Source organism: Odontesthes bonariensis, chromosome 3, assembly GCF_027942865.1.
Source record: "Odontesthes bonariensis isolate fOdoBon6 chromosome 3, fOdoBon6.hap1, whole genome shotgun sequence".
NCBI classification, from domain to species: Eukaryota; Metazoa; Chordata; class Actinopteri; order Atheriniformes; family Atherinopsidae; genus Odontesthes; species Odontesthes bonariensis.
In genome coordinates this window covers 27,306,520-27,326,614 of record NC_134508.1, presented here as the reverse complement: position 1 = coordinate 27,326,614, position 20,095 = coordinate 27,306,520, and the positions used below count along the sequence as shown (strand labels likewise).

Here is a 20,095-nt window from a genome sequence, read left to right as displayed (position 1 = left end):
GAAAAATGTTCTTTTGCTTGGTTCAAAAGTCCAAAATATTACTATTACAAAAAAAGTTGTAGAAAAGAAACTCTGATTGAAAAACAACTTAACTGATTCAGCCAGAGCAGATGATTCTCTCTTTGCAGTGTGTGAAATGTTGAGCGTCAGTGACCCTAATTGAGCAGTTTTGTCCATATAGTTCGTGGTTTGGTGGCCACTGTACAAGTAGTGACCTGTTGTTGTCCTGTCACTCTATTTAAAGAGGAAGCTTATTCTCAAAAAGTTGTGCTCAAAATGAAAAAGAAAATGAAAAAAAAACATTGACAGTCAAACCCACTCAGAGCTGTCAGGAAATGTGATGGCTGTTACAGCTTTTGCTGCGCTTAGTTCTGTTTCTCTGCCACTCTTTCTTTTGATGTCACCTTTCAGTGAAACATGTTGGTGGAATAAATAATTATATCATGCTTAGAGAGATGTGAGTAGTTTTAAAAAAAAAATCTTTTTCACGTCTGCCTCTCTAACCACAAGCCCTGTACATTTTCCACTTGCGAGGGCTCAACTTAGGCATGTGCCGAAATAGAGCCAGCCCCTTAAACTCTCAGTTTGTCTGTCTGGACTGTCTGTCTAGAGTTTTAAATAACTAATAGACTCTGGGGAAAGTTTCAGACATAATTCCATTTTGTTTGAAATATTGAGGCATGATAGAAAGATAAGGTATAATTTGTGACATAGTATTCCAAGCACAAATTAGATGGATTTTCAGTTTCAGCATACTGTGTATGCATCTTTTCTTTGGTTACAGGAAGTTTAAGTTTTAAATTCAACTAACATAAAGAAAAAGTGTGAGTTGAAGTGCTTTGTATATGTACATAGGTAAGCTGGCATCTTCTTTTGGAAAACCATTCTTTACAATACAGTTTTATTTTATTGAATGAATGTCTTTATATCTCAAATGTCTGTTTATATTGATGGTAACAGCAGATAAAATGATGATCTCTACTAAATGTTATGATTTATTGTAAGACAAAATAACCTGTCATTTGAAAAGAAAAACATATATCATTCAGACTGTTTTGATTTAATACAGCTCACTAGACAGTTTTTTTTTAACTTAATGCCCCTCCTTTTTCACACCGAGAACAGATTACAACCTCGTTTAAGGTCAATAACCTTCTTCTTTTTTTCTTCCTGTGAGCCGAAGGAATTTGATTTTTTTTTCACTTGCTGCAGACTTATTTCCCAACCTCTAGTATTTCTTCCATTCATTCACACTTAGAAGGCTTTGTTTCCTTCTCATGTCCTGAAGTCACCTACCAAATTGTCTTTTGCAGTACAGTTTTAGCAATTCAATGTTATCTTTTAAATTAGCCCTAATAATTTAAGTACATTAGCGTTCCTATTGAAAAACATGACATGGAGAATGCCACAGGTCTTATCTTACCAATTTTTCATTTATAGAATTGGTAAGTAAATAATAAGAAATCCTAATACAAGTTATATACTATATTGTATTGGATTGTTGTTAACTCTATAGTGTCGACTTGAGGTATAGTTCTGCAGTTCAACATGTCTTAAAGCTCTTCTCAGCGCCTCTGTTTTTTACAGATTTCATTCATTTCAGGTGTCGGATCCCTGCCAGTATCTGCATTTAGTCTATTGACAAGGAAAAATCTTTTTTTCCCCTTCATGAATTACAGATTTAGCTTTTCTGTAAAGGCACACCAAAGGTAGAAAATGCCATCAAGATCAGTATAAAGATGGTCTCCTGTGTAGCTGCTCAGAGTTAAGCGCTGACTTTGGACTAAGGGCACATTATGTGATTAAACCACCTTTCATGCCCCTACAGTAGCTCTACAGAGAATATCCTTCAGTTGGTTACCAAAGTAGCTGATTTCTAAGGTCTATAATAGGCTTTTTTATTTTAAATGGATGAATTTGCACGAGGTAACTTTTCACTTTACTGTATCAGATCTCCTGTGTTTGACTGGGACTCAAACAGTACACAGACCCAACTTACATGCGACATCATTTATGTCCACAGGTAGTGTAGAGGTTGGATTTTTATCATAATAGATTTTCAAATGATTTCAAATTTAATCTGGTAATTTAATTCAATATTTGCTGTATTTAAGGGCAGAAATGCATTCACTTTATATTTTAGTCATCACAAGAGTTAAATGAACCCAACTGTCCCTCCAATCTAATCTCCTGTTTCTTCTCTTTCACTCTCTTTCTCTTTGGTATTTGTGTACATTTTGGCCATGGCATGTTTATATTTAGTGTTGTTTTATCATTCTTTCTTAATCGGGATAATTTGTATGTCAAGGAGCACAGAACTCTAGAATTTGATCTTTATGATCTCTGTAATCTCTGCACCTCATAAAAAAGCACTAAAAAAAAGGCAGGGATCTCACAAATCACTGAATAACAAATAAATTCTTGGTTTTGCTTTTTTATATTTTGTATCCAAAATAAGTTGCATTATTAATAATGCATTTCTTTAAACTGCTCAGCATTTGGTTAAGATTACACCTTCTGTAGTTGACTTGTTTGTATGATACCTATCGTACCACTGCACTGTAGTCAGTCTGTATTGGACTGCATTACACACATCCACCAACGACAGCCTTGACAATGGCCTCTGAGTCGAAACAGCCCCTTTTATCACTGTCAGAATTGTTGCGCTACAAGGCGTTTATGTTTTTCTGTCCCCTCAGTCATAGTGTACCTTCAGGGGTTGAATGAAGGTAAGGTACAGTGGTTATTGTTCTCTTAACGTCTCAGGGGAGACTCACTAGAGGAGGGGGGTCAGCCAAGCAGGCAATCCCTTAATTGTTTCAAAACAGAAAACATTCTTTATTGAGGCGGAGTCTTGACCCCCTTTAACTTCCTCCTACTATAAATAACCTCCAAATAAAAATGGAACATCTGTGGATCTTAACTGTGTGGATTCCAAACATGATCGTTCTCATTAAGTTCAGATGGGAGTTTGTATCCTTACATAAAATCTTCCTGTAGTAAATCCTGCAGCCTGTTCATTGGTTTCTATAATCAGCATGGACAAACAATGCTGTGATCAAAAAAATGCTTGACTGGGTGTGTGTATTGGAAGTTTGACCATGGTTGCAAACTTAATAGCTGAGATAAGTGCTGGTCTTATGGCTTCTTTGGTCCTAAGGTTGAGTACTTGAAAGCACAAATCTACCCTGAAACACTATCTACTTTTGAATGCACTCGTAGGGAGTGTGATTGACTTCCTCACAGTACAACACTTACAAGATTCTTATGGTTTTAGGGAAGAAAAATGAGCATAAGTAACCGCCATTTCTTTTCTTTAATACCTCGTCTCTACCCTAAGGTGTGTAGCCTATTGTCTAGATGTAACCCAGACAGTGTCCTCTGTCAACACAAATTTCTCAAGAGGAAAAAATTCTTCCTGGTGGGTCATATATGTCTCGAAAACGAGCAAACAAACCAAAAATCTGAATTGGAGGGTGAAGCCACAATGAAAAAAACAAAAAAATAGAAAGGTTTGCAGTGAATCTCTGTAGTAACTCTATCTTTTTTTTCCTCTTGTAGGGTTTCTTCAGACGCACAATCAGGTTAAAGCTGGTCTATGATCACTGTGATCTTCACTGTCGCATTCACAAGAAGTCCCGCAACAAATGCCAATACTGTCGTTTCCAGAAGTGCCTCAATGTTGGCATGTCACACAATGGTAAGATGGTGATGCTGCTATACACACACTGAATGACAATCTATGTACAATTAATGTATTTTTTTTTATCTTTTATAAACAATCTCACATAAGACGTTGAAACAATTGAAGTTTATCTAGAAAAACTATCTATACATATGGATGTTTTTCATTTTCACACCTATTCTTCAAACGACACTGAAACCCTCCATTTATTCTCTCTGACAATAAGTAGATGTGGGTAAAAAAAGACAGATTCTACTTTGAAGTTGTGGTCCAGGAAATGTCTCTTCACAGAAAAACTCCTCTGCTTCTGAGGCCCTCTGAGAACAGCAAACACTGCTGACCACACTACTGCAAATATAGTCTTAGAGGTGTGGTGGAAGTGTGTGTAGCAATCTACACCACTGCCTTATATGTTGCCAGTTGTTTCTTCTGTGGTCTTTAGTCCTTATTGCAGCCTTAAGCCACCTTTCAGTTCCCATCACTGGTTTAGAGTAGAAGCCAGCTTTTAGCTAGCCTGGGCGAAAGCCGACTGTTGACTCTGTCAAACAGTCTGGGAAAACCCAAGAGGAATCCGTTTCCATGGAGGGCGGGACCTTACCCAGCAACTTAAATTCATTGGAGTAAAGGCTCTAGCATGGTTGCCGCGTCTGCTCGCGCGAGCGGTGTTGATGACGTCACGAGTTCGTGCCCGCCATAGGACCCTATATAGTGGCGCAAGTCGTTGCGCGCCAGTAGTTGCAATTTTCTCCGTCACAGAGGTGGCGCTGCTACGTGAAGGTTACCTCTACTCTACAACCACGAAAGTGGAGAAGAAAACAATGCTGCTGTCAAGAGCAGGACTACTGTAATTAATGATACTGCTGCAGTTTTCGGATCATTTTAATTTTTTAATTCAGTTAAAAGAGGTGAAGGTTGAAGCCCCCGGCATCAACAGAGTCTCTGCCCTCTTCTTTTCCTTCACGTATCTGTCCCGTAGCTTCTTCCACACATTCTTACAGAACTCTCCCTCTTTCCCCAAAGTTCTGCCAATCTCTGTGCATCAGTTTTGGGAGTTTACGTGCTCCCTGTGCTGTTTCACTGCAGTTTCGTACAGCTGCCTGTACAAACGCACCTCCTAACTGAGCCTGGTCTCACAACAGTCCATCCGGTTCGTTGTGCTCGGCGCCGCCAAGTTACAAAAATCGACTGGTGCACGACAACGCGCTGCGCCGTCTTTTCAAGGGAAGCGCCAGGCCTGAAACGTCATTTTGACGTCACGGTGCGACACCGCCGTGACAGACGCGGCAACCATGCTACCGCCTTAACGGAGTTCCCTTAACCAATCATAATGTTTAGAAATGACGTTGGTTATGCGCCGAGGTTCATGCTTACTCTCGCGAGACTCTCGCGAGGCTCTAGCTCGCGAATCACGCTTCCCACATCCGCTTTCATTATACCGGTACCATTTGATAAATCAAACTTTTCCCAAAGCCAGTTGGAAGGAGAGCTACGACATCCTTGCCACTAACAAAATTGACGAGGCATTCTCCTCTTGCTCTCGTTTTAATTGTGTAATGATCTCCAGAGTTGAGACAACTTCATGGATAGCTTCTAGCGTTCTTCCGTCGCCACGTTTATTTCCGCTGCGGTTGAACTACAATTATATGGACTACAATGGACTCCGCGCGTGAGTTCTGCGTCACCACTCGCAACTGTTTGCTGATTGGCAAAACACTGAGCGAACCGAGGTAGGGGGATAGGGGTGGGCGATATGGAAAAAATGTTGTATCACGATTTTTTTGCATAAAATCACGATTTCGATTTTTTTATCACGATCTTCCATCCAAAAAAAAAAAAAGAAAGACCAATTACAGTAGAGTTAAGTCGACATGCTGAACCACAGAAGAGCTAAGGAGTAAAAGAAAGAATTTGGCAATCAACACATTGTACTTCAACTGTAAGCCAATTCAAGATGAAAAATAATGATCTAATTGATGACATCTGACACAGTGAGAGTGAAGCAACCGGAAATAGAAAAACGAACCACTGATGACGACTTGACTCCACCTGTTAGAAAGCCCATGTTGTTTGGTTATTTTCAGTTAAATACATTAATTTATATTGTGTTTTACGGTGAGTTTTCATACGTCCAACGTTCGTGAACGCACCATGTACGTTCCGATGTTCCTGAATGTACCGCACCTGTGTGTGAGACGATGTCGCTGTAAAGTTTCGTTTCTCTTCCCGATGCAGCAGTGAACAGCTTGTAATTTTCCCTTTGCTGTTTTCACCTAACATTAGCCTGTACACCCTGGGTTTATTGTATGTAAATGCCAGAAGAACCACAGCCAAATAAATCCACCACAAACTGGACATGTGTATCCGTGTCTTTTAACGGGGACACACACCATACACCAGCATTTAAAAAAAAAAAAAAAAAAAAATCATTGCGCTGATTGGCAAAGGCCTGCGATTCTCCACTCTTCCTCGCCAGTCACGATTTTATATCGTCAGATCGCGCACCCCTATAGGGGGATTTGGCCAGACTATGTGCGGAGCCAAAATCTTTGGGCGGAAGTACGTAGGATGGCGTCGCCAGGCTAGCTTTTAGCCTCATTCACAGATGAATTCATGGTTAGTGGCAAAATTACCCCCCAACACCACCAATAACAAAAATATGAATCAACAACCCAATTCAGGTTATACCAGTCTTGTTGCCATTAGAATATGAGGAAAATTATGGATCACATTTTTATTCATCCGATTGTTGTGTACTTTTTGTTTGTGCGTCAGTCCTTTCAGTTGACCCAAGCGTACGTTTGTGAGGATGCCTGAACTTGTCATGGTCTTGTCAAGATATTTTTTTTTAACATACAGTAAAAACATCATTAACGTATATTGTCTTAAACTCTCTTTTATGTATTGTTCTGAAATGATTCATTTCAACTTAAACTTTGTTTTTAAAAATGGAAATCAAAACTCATTTAAAATCTGAAGGAAGCCATTGGGCACCCACACAAGGGTTTTTATATATATATATAGATATCAATATGTGCGTTTGAGTGCTGCTAAAATGGGAACTTCTGCTCACACCTCCCACACGTCAACTGGCTGTGAGCCCTTCAGTTCTGTTGCCAATCATTATGCACTTTAGGGTTAACTTTTTCCACTTGTAGCAATGGTGCTTAAAGTGAACATTTTTGGATCATCAGCACAGAATTGAGCGAAACCAGAGAGCCGTTTTACTTTAAATAAAAACCCACAGAGTGACATAAAACATTAAGGGTAAAAAATATTATTTTTCTTTGGTCCTAGAAGCAGAAATCTGTACAAACCATCAGTTCCAACACTTTTAAGTTAAACACTTTACATGTTAAATTTGAAAAAGAATGGTCATAGTCTGGAGTCTTTCAATTTTGTCTGACTCATTTTTTGTTAAAAGTACAAAACATTTGCAGATACACACACACAGACGTCCTGGCTACATTGTGGTGACTGTGGCAAGCTTGTGCCACCGTGGGTTCCCAACAAATGCACAGACCACTGGATTCGAGTTAACCTTTTATTTCTTAACTCGAAAGGCTCACAAGGATGAACTCAGTGGACGGTCTCAGCTTCTCAGCTTCTCAGCTTCTCAGCTTCTCCACGCTCTCCTTGCTCTCCTTGCTCCTGTTCTCTCTCTGCCAGGTCATCTCCTGGCTCTCCTCTTCCCCCGCCCAGACCAGCACGCTACTGATAAAGGGGAGAATGATTAGCTGATGATGTGCAGATGTGCCCATCATCTCCCCTCCCCCTGTCCTCTGAGCCCTTCCCACCTCTCCTCTGCACCTGATGCACCACGCCCCCCTCCACAGTGACTTAGACTATTTGTTTGAGCTTTTTTCTCCATATGTACTTCTGAACTTCAAGTGAGGGAAATCGTTCACTGAAATAAGAGGTAAAAGTCCTCACACAACAACATTATGCAAACTCCACTGTAAAAGTACGTGTGAAAAAATGGTCTATTTCATCATGAGACCTTGTCCCTCGCCCACCACTGTTCAGTCAGAGAAAGGTTTTGTTTTGTCAGCCATTGTTGCTTACTGAAGCCTGACTGACTCCACCTCCTCAGGTGTGTTTGAGTATGGAGCTCGTGACTGTACAAGTGCACGGAGCTTTGGCTTGATTGTCATCTTCTTGACTCTCCTGTTAGTTTTGTTGCACCTGTTCGGGTGGAACAATTTACAGCCCTTTCACTCTTTGACCTTAGGCGATTTTAAGAAATTGTAAGCAACTCCACAACCTGTAAAACAACAAAGATAATGCTTCCTAATTTTCACTGAAAAAGTGCCTGATGTCACAGGTCTAATGTGACGCATCATTCACATGAATCAGCTACTGTAATACAGTGTCATGTACAATTTATAAAACCTTTTTTGGTTCAGAGAAAAAAATGTGCTCATCGGATTAATTGAATCTGCCTGATGCCCTGATGTTAAAGTATGTGAAAGATGCAGGAAATAGTCACAGAGATTAGTGTAAATGGGAGGGCACTTGCATGATGTTGTCATGCCTGGTTTTGCCTGCTGAGGCAGGAATTTTACAGAATGGAAAGAAAACTGGCAAGGTTGTTAATTACACAACATTTCAAACACTTTGTTGTCTTTATTACGCTCTGTCGCTGCCCTCGCATTGAGCAGGCACACCATTGTGTTTAGCTCAGGTGAGAATGAGCCATCCACCTCTTCTGTTTGAATTTGACCATGCATCAATAATCCAAATCTCCAAAGTGAAAAGTGAATCCCAACCAGTCTTTGAAATCCAACTGGCTGGATTTTGGAGAACCTTATGATTTCACCCTTCATCAGTGAATAAGAAATTAAATCTAAATTACAGTCATTAAAGTCAATCCACATCCTATACTGGGCTTTTAGAGACATAAAGAAAAAAGAAAAATGTTTCTGTATGTACTGATATGTCATCAGCTGTCGCAGAGCTGATATAAGATAAGAACAAAAAATGAAGCTTCAAAACTTTTCTCAGCAGTTTTTTTTTCTTTTTTGCTCCAATCTCATTTGGCTTCGACAGCAATATGATCAAATTTTCTTGCTGTCTTTTTCTCATTCAGTTTCTAACAACAGCTTCTCGTGGTCCTGTGGTAACAATTAATCTGTATAGTCAAGTTAACTTTCCCTCCTAGATGTTTTGAAGGTTCTGGTTCTAGGCCTACTGACTTCACAATTAGAGGTGATGAATCAAATATCGTTCCAGAATCATCATTATCATATATCACGTTTGTTGTTGTCAAACTTCAATCTGAATACTGATGGTTTGAGATTCAGCAGCCAAATCACTGCACATTTACACATTTACTGTTTGCATTTACTATTATTGGTTTGTTTTTCCTTTCCCACCACTTATCTCTCCGTCTGTCTCCCTGTCTCCATGCTCCCTCATATCTTTCTGGTGTTACTTCAGGAGGTTACAGCCGGTGCTTTGAAAATGTGCCCTGTGTGGGTTTTTATATCATCAATGATTGACATCTCAGACCACATTAGGCTCAACTAAGTTCTCCAATGTGCTGTGTCACTGCTGCAGGCCCGTTGCCCAGCAAAGTGGCAGGGCAACTTTAGTTGGTATTAATTTGCTTAAGGTGTGCATTTGTCTGCATTACACAATCACATACACGCAGGAGTAAAAGAGTACTGGTTTCAATTGAAAAGGGGGATAATTACTTCCACCTACACAAGAATTTGTGTGTGTCACACCTTGGCATGAAATTTATCTTTATTGTCATCATTTGATCTAGAATGATAGGATCTAAAGTGCAATTTAAACTTTATTTGAAAATATTTGGGGGGTTTTGTGACATATTTGTTATCCATAGAAATATAATAACTTTGGAGAGTTTTAAGTGGTATGAAATATAACACATTTCAGTAACTGAAGGTAAGTAGAGAAGATGAACCAGTGTATATGTATTTAAAATTGTACTAATATTGTGTCAAATTATGAATACATAATCTGGCAAGCTCACTCAGATCCTTAATTAGTAAGTCTGGCTATTCGTATACAAAAGGAAAATATCATATATTTTGTGAACGAGCATCTTTATAGCCTCCTTCGTTGGGTTTGGGTTTGCTCAGTGTAACAAAAAAACCTGCAGCAGCTAGAAAAAGGAGAGTAGATAACCATAGCTTTTGCAATGAGCTGTGAAAACATTTATGGCGCATGACAAAATGTTGTCATGCGCCATAAAACACACCTCATAAAAACACATCAGGACCATTTGTCATGTGCCTTTGACAGTGGATTTATCCCTTCACTTAAAAGCATTAACAATCAGACTCATTTGAAAAAGTTGTCTAAATATTTGCTGCGTGTCTCTGCTTATCTACAACAGAGAGCAGCCCCTTGGCGCTCAGAAATATCGGATTTCTCAGAGCAATTCTGGGAAGTCGTATCTAAAAATTGTGCTTGAATTAATGTTCTGACATCAAGCCTGTGATGGTTTATTTTTTACTAGAAAACAAAAGGAGCGTATCCATCACCTGAACTGAAATGCCCCATATTCAAGAGGTATTTGGTAATACTGTTAGCTTTAGATAGTAGGTCATTTTGTGGACTTCAGCTGCTCCATCTGCTCCATTGATCAGTCTAAATATTAAAGATGTGATAAAGAAATTAAACAACAGTCATAGGAAACTAAACAGCCCAAGAGGAGAAAACTTGAAGTTTAGATATTTGTAGAGCAGAAACCTGCCTGTTAGAGGTTTTGTCACTAAACACAAACACCTCAGAGATGCTTCATGAAATAAGGTTTTTAGATTGAACTTGAATGAAGTGGTTATCACGTCTTGTTTCTGACAATGTTTTGAAAAACAGCTCACTGTAAACGTTTTGCATCTGGATAACCTCACATGAGGACTGAGATGTGGCCAGTGACTTCTTGTCATGTCATGATGCAATCTAACATTTATTTAAGTAAGTCTCACCCTTGCTAAAACCCCATAGGGAAAAGCATTCAGTTTCAGAATGTTTTACAGTCACTGACTCGAAAGAGAGACTAACATCTTAACAGCTTTTACCACTATTTTCTTTTTTAAGTCAGGTTGCAGAGCACATGTGTACAGGAAGGGAAGGCACTTTTTCATTTCTAGAACTTTACCAGTTTCATAGGACTTTTTGTGACTTGTGAAATGTCAAACAGTTATTACAGTTATTAACGTTATTAACGTTCACGGAAAATGTATTGAAAATGTATCTATTTCATTGTGAACCACCACAACCCTCAGAGTTGTTTATTCTGTTTTGCTCACGTTGAAAATATTAACACAAGTTTGGAGGCTAAGCTGACACCAGGCTTGATGTTCTGTGTATTTGTTCTGCACATGTGGATATGTCAGAAATGCGTTTTCCGTGGTGCTCCAATGTGCGTTTCTGTTTCCTTTCCCAGCCATCCGTTTTGGACGAATGCCTCAGGCGGAGAAGGAGAAACTGCTGGCCGAATTCTCATCTGACATGGAGCACATGCACCCTGAGGCAGCAGATCTGAGGGCTCTGGCTCGGCATTTGTATGAAGCCTATCAGAAATACTTCCCCCTCACCAAGGCCAAGGCCAGGGCCATCCTCTCTGGGAAGTCAGGAGACAACGTGGTAAGAAACACAGCCCTAGTTCCACTTTACTGATACTTTTTTCTAGGAGATATTAAATGAGCAGCAAATTTAGGCTAAAGCAAAGCTAATCAGTCAGGTGTCCTAAAATAAAAATGGTACTGGAAGGAAAACTAAGCTTTTACGCTTGACCTACCCTTGAACTCGATGTTCACTTCGCAGTTAAGGCCGTAAATATCCGAGTCAGCTATCTTTGGGTTTAATCTACATTGACTGTACATTCTCATTGTGCTTTATTCTGGGCTGCTGGACCAGTTCAAACTTCCCGTTCAGCTTTTCTATGCAAGGGATTATGAAAATGTGCTTATATTTTTATGACTCCCCCCCTGGGAAATAACTTTCTATCCTCTTGACTCGCTATACGACTCTCTAGAAATTTCTACATTTTCACTTATACAAGCAATATATGAAAGGCAGACGTGTGTAAAAGCTTTAAATTGAAAAAGGTTCTAACTCTTAGTGTGTGTATGTAAGCATTTTTTTATCAGTGTCTTCTTCACATCAACACACTTTTCAGGCTATTATTTTCACTGTTTTCAAACTATTATTGCAGCTGACATGACAAGGGGATCAACTGATTTCCTTCTGTCTCGGCTGTAGGAAAATATCTCAGATTACACTGGTCGAGCCGTGAAGGCAGGGGATCTCTTCTCTGCCACTCAAAATGACATTTTGAAATGTAAACATCCAGAATGTAGGAAATGCAGTTGCAGAAATGTCGTCATAGAGAGCTATATCATATATTTCTATGTTTTTGTTCTTAATGCTTAGACATGTTGAATATCAGCCTCTGGGATGTATTTTTTTTTTTTTAATCGTCTATAGTTTCTCTCTTGGTTATGAGCTCAAGGTTGCTCTGCATCTCTTTCGACGGCTTGTTATGACTTTTCACCACATCGATAGCAGCCAAATGACACTGAATCATCTCTTTGTTTGAGCACTCCTGGGTTATTTACTAAACCACAGCCAACCTCCTAAAACAAACTGGGAGTCAATGATTTGAGCTTTTGTATTTACATTTTTTTCACATGCAGGGCCTTGATATGAGTAAATGTATAATCCGTTTTCAACTCTACAAATGAAAGAAAGTTTGTGGATGGGGGGGGTTGTTGTTGTTGTTTTGTCGCCCTTGACAGTGCAGTGTATGATTGTGGCATATTTGCACAACAGATATTATACCCTTAAACAACTAATTTGTTTTTAAATAACCCATTTTAGGGCCCTAATTCTTTTCTAAAAGCCAGACAATGCGTTTATGGCCAAATAGCAAAACAGTGTCTTGTGGCATTTTTGTAGCTGATACATTTTCAAACAAGAATATACTTCAGTTTGAGTAACCATGTAGCCTATTGTTTTATTGCTTATGAATCAAACCTTTCATTCATAAGAGATAGGATGTTCCAGTTTTTCTTTTAAAGTTATTAAAGATGTGCTTTCTCTGAGCTACATACAAGCGATGTATGTAGACAAAGGTGTTTAAAGATATTTCCTGCACAGGCAGCATGCACACAAAGGAGTCCACACAGTTTCACTGGCCTTGCTCCACTTCATTTACTCACACAGGAAATAATTGTTTATTTCATATCTTCGTCAGAGTTCCCTGCTGTAATTCCCTGTTGGACCTTCCATTCTTCATTTTCAAGAAGGAAGACTTAGGTGTATAATGCTAGCATTCATCTTTAAGGCTATTGCGTGTCTTTGTCAGTGTTAACTAACTCAGTTAAGCTTAGTTTACATAGAAGTGGTGTTTTAGTCTGCCTCAGCGTGCAGAAAAGATGTTTTTTCTTCTCCCTTTGTACATAAGTGATGGGTGATGTCAGCTCTGGCAAGCGTGATGAATGAGCCATGACCAAAGAGCACAGACAGTATAAGTGATTATATGTGTAGTTCATATGTCCTCAGCAGACCTTTGAGAAGCTAAGGTTGTTTTTCTTCTCTTTTTCTCTGCTCTCATCATTTTCTCCGTGCACTTTTGCACTCACAAAAATCTTTTCCATCTGCAGCCTTTTGTCATCCACGATATGAAGACTTTAATGGAGGGAGAGCAGTTCATTAACTGCGGGCAGGTACCCTTCCTGGACCACCAGCAGCAGAGCTTCACTCTTACAACCGGACACGGAGGTTAGTAGTGCCAAACTACTGTACTGAATGATACATTTTGTTGTCTCTTATCATTTCTCTACTTGTCAAAGGATAACTTACTAAAAAGCAGTATTGTTTCACATTTGTAATTTGTAAATTAATCCCGAAATGAACAGAAATGGGAGGATTGTCCACTTAAGCTGTTTTCTCTGCTTTTGACATGTGCTTTCTTTGCTGTTCGTTATTATATGCACTTTATTATCAAGTTTGTTGTTGTCAGCCCCTCCAAGCTCGAGCTAACATTCAACCAGTTGGCATTTTGGCCAATATGTAGCATCATCCCCAAGCCTATGTGCTGTTAAATATTTGTAGAACTGCAGGTTGTGTAGCGTTAAAAATATTTTCAAAAAAGAGCTCACAGAGTTACTCAGTTTCTTCTTTGCTGTTGCTTTCATTATCATGTCTAGTTACCTGTGATAGAGATTATGTTTTTAAATAATTTGGGGACTGTCTATATGTATTTATAGATACAAAACAAGGCGGATACATCAGAGACCCAAGTTTTTTAATTACTACACTTCTCACAATTTTAGAAATCACAGGAGCATACTCAGACTGTGGAGTTTTGGGAATGACGAGCATCGGCGGACAGGTATCAGTAGACGCCGTGGAGCTGCGTTTCTTCCACAGCTGTCAGTCACGCACGGCAGAAGCAGTGAGAGAAGTGACGGAGTTCGCCAAGAGTATCCCAGGATTCATCGACCTGGATCTCAATGATCAAGTAAGATACATCAGCAGTTCATTCTCACATTCTTTGAGTTTGTACATATTAACAGCTTCTCCTGTCTGTTTGAATGATTTGACTCAGTCTGAAGATGGAATTCTGATAATGTCGGGTGATGAAAATACAAAACAAATCACAAGTTCTATCTTCACAGATGTGATTAGCTGCATGTTTTAAAACCTCTGTGATGACAAACTAAATATATTTAGATTAAAAATTAAATTAGAAAATTTAAATCAGTCTACTTGAATGATGAAAAATCAATCCAAAAAAATTGGATTGCCTGAGACATTATTCAGAAAAAATATGATTATGAAAAAAGTTGTTACTTTCACTTTTTTATGTATAAAATATAAATAAATGACATTGTACTATTAGTGATCCTATCACTTCTGATCAACAATAGTTTATTAAAAACTTTAGTAAACCCTGTACCATTTTTCAGGTAACGTTACTGAAGTATGGAGTGATCGAAGTCTTGATCATCATGATGTCACCTCTAATGAACAAAGACGGCACCCTGATCTCCTATGGCCAGATTTTTATGACACGAGAGTTCCTCAAGAGTCTCAGGAAACCTTTCTGTCAAATGTTGGAGCCAAAGTTTGAGTTTTCTGTCAAGTTTAACACGCTGGAGCTGGATGACAGCGACATGGCACTGTTTCTTGCTGTTATTATCCTAAGTGGGGGTGAGAATTCTTTTTATTAGTGTTTTTTTTACGTTGGGTTTTTTTTTTTTTTTTTGCCTTATCTAGGTCCGCCGTAGTTTGAGTGAAGACATGAAGCAGGGATGGACTCGTAGACTTTTTAGGTGTCCTAGAACATAACAATAATAGTGTGATCACAACCCCGCCAAATAAAACCACTACTGCCATGTCATTTTAAGACTTAGGTTTCTGTATGGAACTCAACTAACCGCTTCCTGTCCCCTTTACAGCTTCATACTGAAAGAGTTAATTCAAGACTGGCATCAATCTTCTCAATTCAATATGACACATGTGCCAGTATCTGTTAAGACATTTTAAAAATCATTTACCAGCTGGAAGCACAGGATCATAGATCCATGATAACTTCAAGACGAATGTTTGTAACAATTAGATTTTTAAGCTCATTACTTTATCATCACTCTGGGTTTAGATCCAGCAAAATAAGATTTTTGGTACAATGTACATCAGTGAGAATATACAGATAAATGAGGTGACTGCTATAAGCATCTGAGTTATAAACCCTCTGTGTAATACGTGCTATCTATGGACAGCCTTGAACCATTTATCAGTTTTGTAAAAGGCTTAGGAATGACATTGGGAAAAAAGTAGAGCAGAACTAAAGGTCAACGAATCTGGTTCAGAGGGGAACAATAAACGGTATCTGCATTGTATGTAGCGAGAATCAAAAACAGCAAGTAGAGTGTTTGAGACAAACATTTTTGCTCACTGCAACAGGGAAGAAAAGGCAAGCAAGGTGAGGTTTCACAAACAACCACATGACCGAATGAGAATCCCTCAAGTCTTGTTCCTGCACGTTTCTACACTCTTTAGTAAAAGGAAAAGTACTGGTGGGAGGACGTGTATAAGTTTTTGCTCTGTCTTCACTCTATTAACGTCAACAGTTTATGTTATGCCGGTGCATTAGATCTTTTGTCATCATGGAATGCCTTCTGTGTGAACAGATCCTGATAAGTTAGTCTACTATTAGTGATTTATATCTAGCTGCCTGATAAAAACCTGACTTTGAACATTATGAGGATAAAAATTCAACATTTAAGTAAATTATTTACTGAAATGACTGTGATTATGGCTTGAATGTAGATAAGTGGGTTCTTGTAAAATGTAATGTTATAGCTCAGCCAGTTAGAAAGATAAAATTAGGTGATTTTCTGTCAGCAGAAATTGGTATTCAGTGTTGTATTATTTACACCTCTCAGTCCCATGTCAATTCTGAAAATATGAATTACCTTCCTAGGTATCGCATTGATTGCTCTCATTTTGCACCTCTAAATGGACCCCAGATATGTCAGAGAAAGATGCATCACTGATTTTAACCTCCTGTCTCTATAACCCCGTCCAGACCGGCCTGGCCTGCTGAACGTGAAGCCCATCGAGCAGCTGCAGGAGACGGTGCTTCATTCGCTTGAGCTGCAGCTGAAGCTGAACCACCCCGACTCCCTGCAGCTGTTTGCCAAGCTGCTTCAGAAGATGACAGACCTTCGTCAGATTGTCACCGATCACGTCCACCTCATCCAGCTGCTGAAGAAGACTGAGGTGGACATTTGCTTTCACCCCCTGCTGCAGGAGATCATGAAGGACTTGTATTAAAATTCAGCTTGAGCAGAGGACAAGTACGGAGAAAAAAAAAATCAAGACAAAAAGACACTCAAGTCCTTAATTGAGATTAAGCACCTACCGTACAGTAGTGCTGCTTGTATGTTGAAAAAGAGGCAACATAGCCAGACAGACGGATTGACTGAAACTGAGAGGGAGTTGGGGATGAACAGGAAAAGAGAAATCAAGGAAAGAAATGCATAATCGGAGTGTTAAATCTTGTCTAGACAGCCTGGATGAGAATTACTTGTGGCGCACAGTCATTTAGCCACTGCTGAGCCTGGACATTTTGTTATGAGTTGTCTGCCAAGTTAAATATGAAACTACCACCTATTGCGCCGTTGAAGAAGATTGTGAATGACTAACTGAAAGACAGGGGACTTCTTTACTGTCAGACCCTGTCAACACAGCAAGCCTTATGTGCCTTAAAGGGAAATGTATTTTACATGATCTCATGCAGTATAATATGAGTTGTTCACGTGCAGCTTATCAACAGATTGAGTTGCAACCATCATAGGCAGCAGCAGTGTGTGCATGCATCAATACCTCTGCAAATGCGCACAAGTGCATCAGTGCTCACACAAGCAAAACCATGTACAAACAGTCGTTTTCTGTTTTGGCATCAAGGTGAAGGTGCCATCTTATCTTAATCATCAGCAACATCCAAAAACAGAAATCAGATTAGTGCCTGTAGAATATTTTTTGTCCCACACACCTTATAGAAACTGTGAGAAAGCGTGGAGCAAACACAGGCACAATACAATACTTTTTTTGGCCACTTAGACCATTTTGGCTATATTGTGCCTGTCGGATCTGATGCTTAGTTTTCCAACCTTTTTATATATTATGCATATAAAATGTATGATATATGGATGCTTGTTTTGTTTTTGTTTGCATGAAATTGTCAGATAGAACTTACTTTTGAGCCTTAGTTTTATTTCAAATTCTGTAAATCTGTTGAGTTATAATTTTTACTGTGAAATTGTTTTTTATCTCTGGGAGCTGTGCAGACAAAGAGACTGGATTGATGCCACTGAGGGGGAAAAAGAAGACTAAATTAGCTGTAAATAAAATATTTTCTAACTTTTTACTTGAAGTCTGTCTCTTGTTTGAAGTCACTCAAGAGTGTTTGCACATGTAGCATTAAAAACCATTTAAAAATAATGTCTCCCTTTAAGGCATTCCAGTCACTCAGACTCTTGGAAATCTAGTTTTACAGTCATGACATCAGCTATCTTCTGTGTCTCTTACCAAACACTCACACACACCCTGCTGGAGCGATTGCAACATCTGAACTCTGCTGAACTGCACCGGAAGACCAAAGTCTGTGGATACAAATTTGACAAGCAGGCAGGGAAATGGTTTTACTTTTCAGAAGTTAATGTGTATTTTGGATGTGGAAGCTATTATTTCTCTTTGGAGAGGGCACCAACTATTTTCAAAGTTTTGACAGTTTAGTTTTAGGTCTAAGTCTCAGATAGAATTGGATGCAAAAACAAGATCAGTGTCACGTTCAAACTCAGGACATTAAACTTTAACCCCACAGAGACATCAGGTCACCTCCACACATAGCACAGGTAATTTACACAAGGTTTTCCCACCGTCCTCAGGTCATGTTGTCATCGCATGTTGTTTCCCTAACTCCCAGCACACGCTGCCTTGAATGTCAGGAAGGCCCACCATTGGGATCAGACATTGAATGTGAATTATAGATTAGACAGACTTGTACCCACAGTATAAATACAGTAATCTGTAAGTTAGAGATGTGATATATTTCTATATATCATATATTTGTGATACCATGATATATCATAGATTTGTGTCTTCCAAAATATCAGTGAGTGTCAAACAAGTGTAAACAAAAGCAAGCAATGTTTTTATGGGGAAAGGCAGTGTCTTTCATATGTATTTAATGAAATTCAGTTCTCATTTCATGGTGGCTCATGAATCAAGAAACAGAGAGGGCCATCACATTTCCTACATCCTGCCTCTTACGACATACAGTCTGCACACTCCTTAGCTGATAGTTTTTGTCAGGCTCTGCGAGTGTCGGTTTGAAACAGGTGAAACCTGATTTTGCCCTCCCACCTCTTTGTCACAGCTTTCCAGGTCATGCCCCTCATTTTCAGCAGGAAAAGATCCTTTATTAAGATATGTCATCCAGATATTTCCATGTTTGAAATATGAGATACTGTGTATCTGATATAAAAGAAAATTTACCAGTTTTCTTTACATTTTAGATCAGTTTTCTGCCACTTGTGAGGAGTGGAACAGTCAAACAGCTCACACATCAAGCTGTAACAAACGTTCATTGGTGTCCCTTTGGAAATGTGTTTGTGTCCACCAGACACAACCATTTTTAGATATATTTACATTTCATTTTTTTAATTAATTAATTTTTTTATTTGACTTGTCCTGTCCAGCATTATGGCAGCAGAATTGTAATCTGAATATCGTTTATGCCAAACACATTTTCTATGCCAAAGGAAGCTTTATGAATGTAAAGCTCCCCATGATGCCCATCAATTCCTTATTTATTTATTTATTTTGTTACAATACTTAACATGTGATAGTGCCGAACCGGAGCAGGGGACAGAGAAAGAGGGAGAGGGAAGAAGAAGAAAAAAAAGGAACAGAAATATGAAGAGACAAACATAGAAAACAATGAAAAATCAGACAACCAGCTGCTACACCTGTAAAAACAAAACTGAAGACAATCCACGGCTTTTGTGGGGAATCCAGCCTTAGAGCCACCAGGAGCACCTGTAAGCAGACAAGCAGAGAACAAACGCACAAACAAACCAACAAAAAAGCACAAGCATCAGCAATCACATATAATACAACTGTGGATACAGATGACCTTAAACCACAGGACAACACAACAACTGCTTAGCGAGCATGCTACTAGGCTAATGAATGTGTGTGTGTGTGTGTGTGTGTGTGTGTGTGTGTGTGTGTGCGTGCATGAACACACAATCAGCAATCAGAAGCAGGCCGAGAGGGCCCCCAGACCTAGGCATACATTTTACATTTCATTTTTAGCCCTACATTTGATCAACTCCTGTGACACCAACTGGTCCGTAGTCATAGTTAGGTCTGTTGCTGTGCAGGTAGAGTTGTACTTTAATTCTATAAAAATAACTGCTGGCTGAATTGATCGTGACACCATGCGACCGGTGAGAGTGAATCAGAAATGTGTGCTTGCACTCATTGGCCGGAAAACCAAAGAACTGAAGTGATGTTAAAAGGAAAGTAGAAACTACTACCACAACTGACCCCTTTTCCATTACATGTGGTCATTTGACCCTTTGATTGGACAAAAAAACTGCATTATAATCACTTACACCTAGTGTACAACAACAATTCAGATTTTAACACGTTAAATAGCCACAGATTAGCCTTGGTAGTTAAGATAAAAGGTCACGAAGTTTTTCAGTTCCAACAGAGCAACAATTTTGCATGACAGGTGTGGGCAGCAAGGGAATGGAACAGAGTATGTTTTCTCAACTGGTTTACTTATAGCAGAGTTGAGGTACTTAAACGTACTTTGTATATCTTTGAAATTGTATTTTTCTAGATGGTTTTTCTGCC

The 20,095-nt window shown here is 39.1% G+C and overlaps 1 protein-coding gene across 3 annotated transcripts in view; it reads left to right on the top strand.

Annotated features, from left to right (window-relative positions):
• pparg (peroxisome proliferator-activated receptor gamma) overlaps positions 1-17,600 on the top strand; it is a 35,993-nt gene extending 18,393 nt beyond the window's left edge. For all 3 annotated transcript variants that reach the window (XM_075461366.1, XM_075461365.1, XM_075461367.1), the window contains exons 4-9: positions 3,562-3,700; positions 11,100-11,299; positions 13,321-13,438; positions 13,993-14,180; positions 14,629-14,872; positions 16,251-17,600. In XM_075461366.1, coding sequence (XP_075317481.1) covers positions 3,562-3,700; positions 11,100-11,299; positions 13,321-13,438; positions 13,993-14,180; positions 14,629-14,872; positions 16,251-16,498 — 1,137 coding nt within the window. In that variant the 3' untranslated portion in view covers positions 16,499-17,600. The remainder of the gene's footprint in view (positions 1-3,561; positions 3,701-11,099; positions 11,300-13,320; positions 13,439-13,992; positions 14,181-14,628; positions 14,873-16,250) is intronic.
• The last annotated feature ends 2,495 nt before the right edge of the window (positions 17,601-20,095 follow it).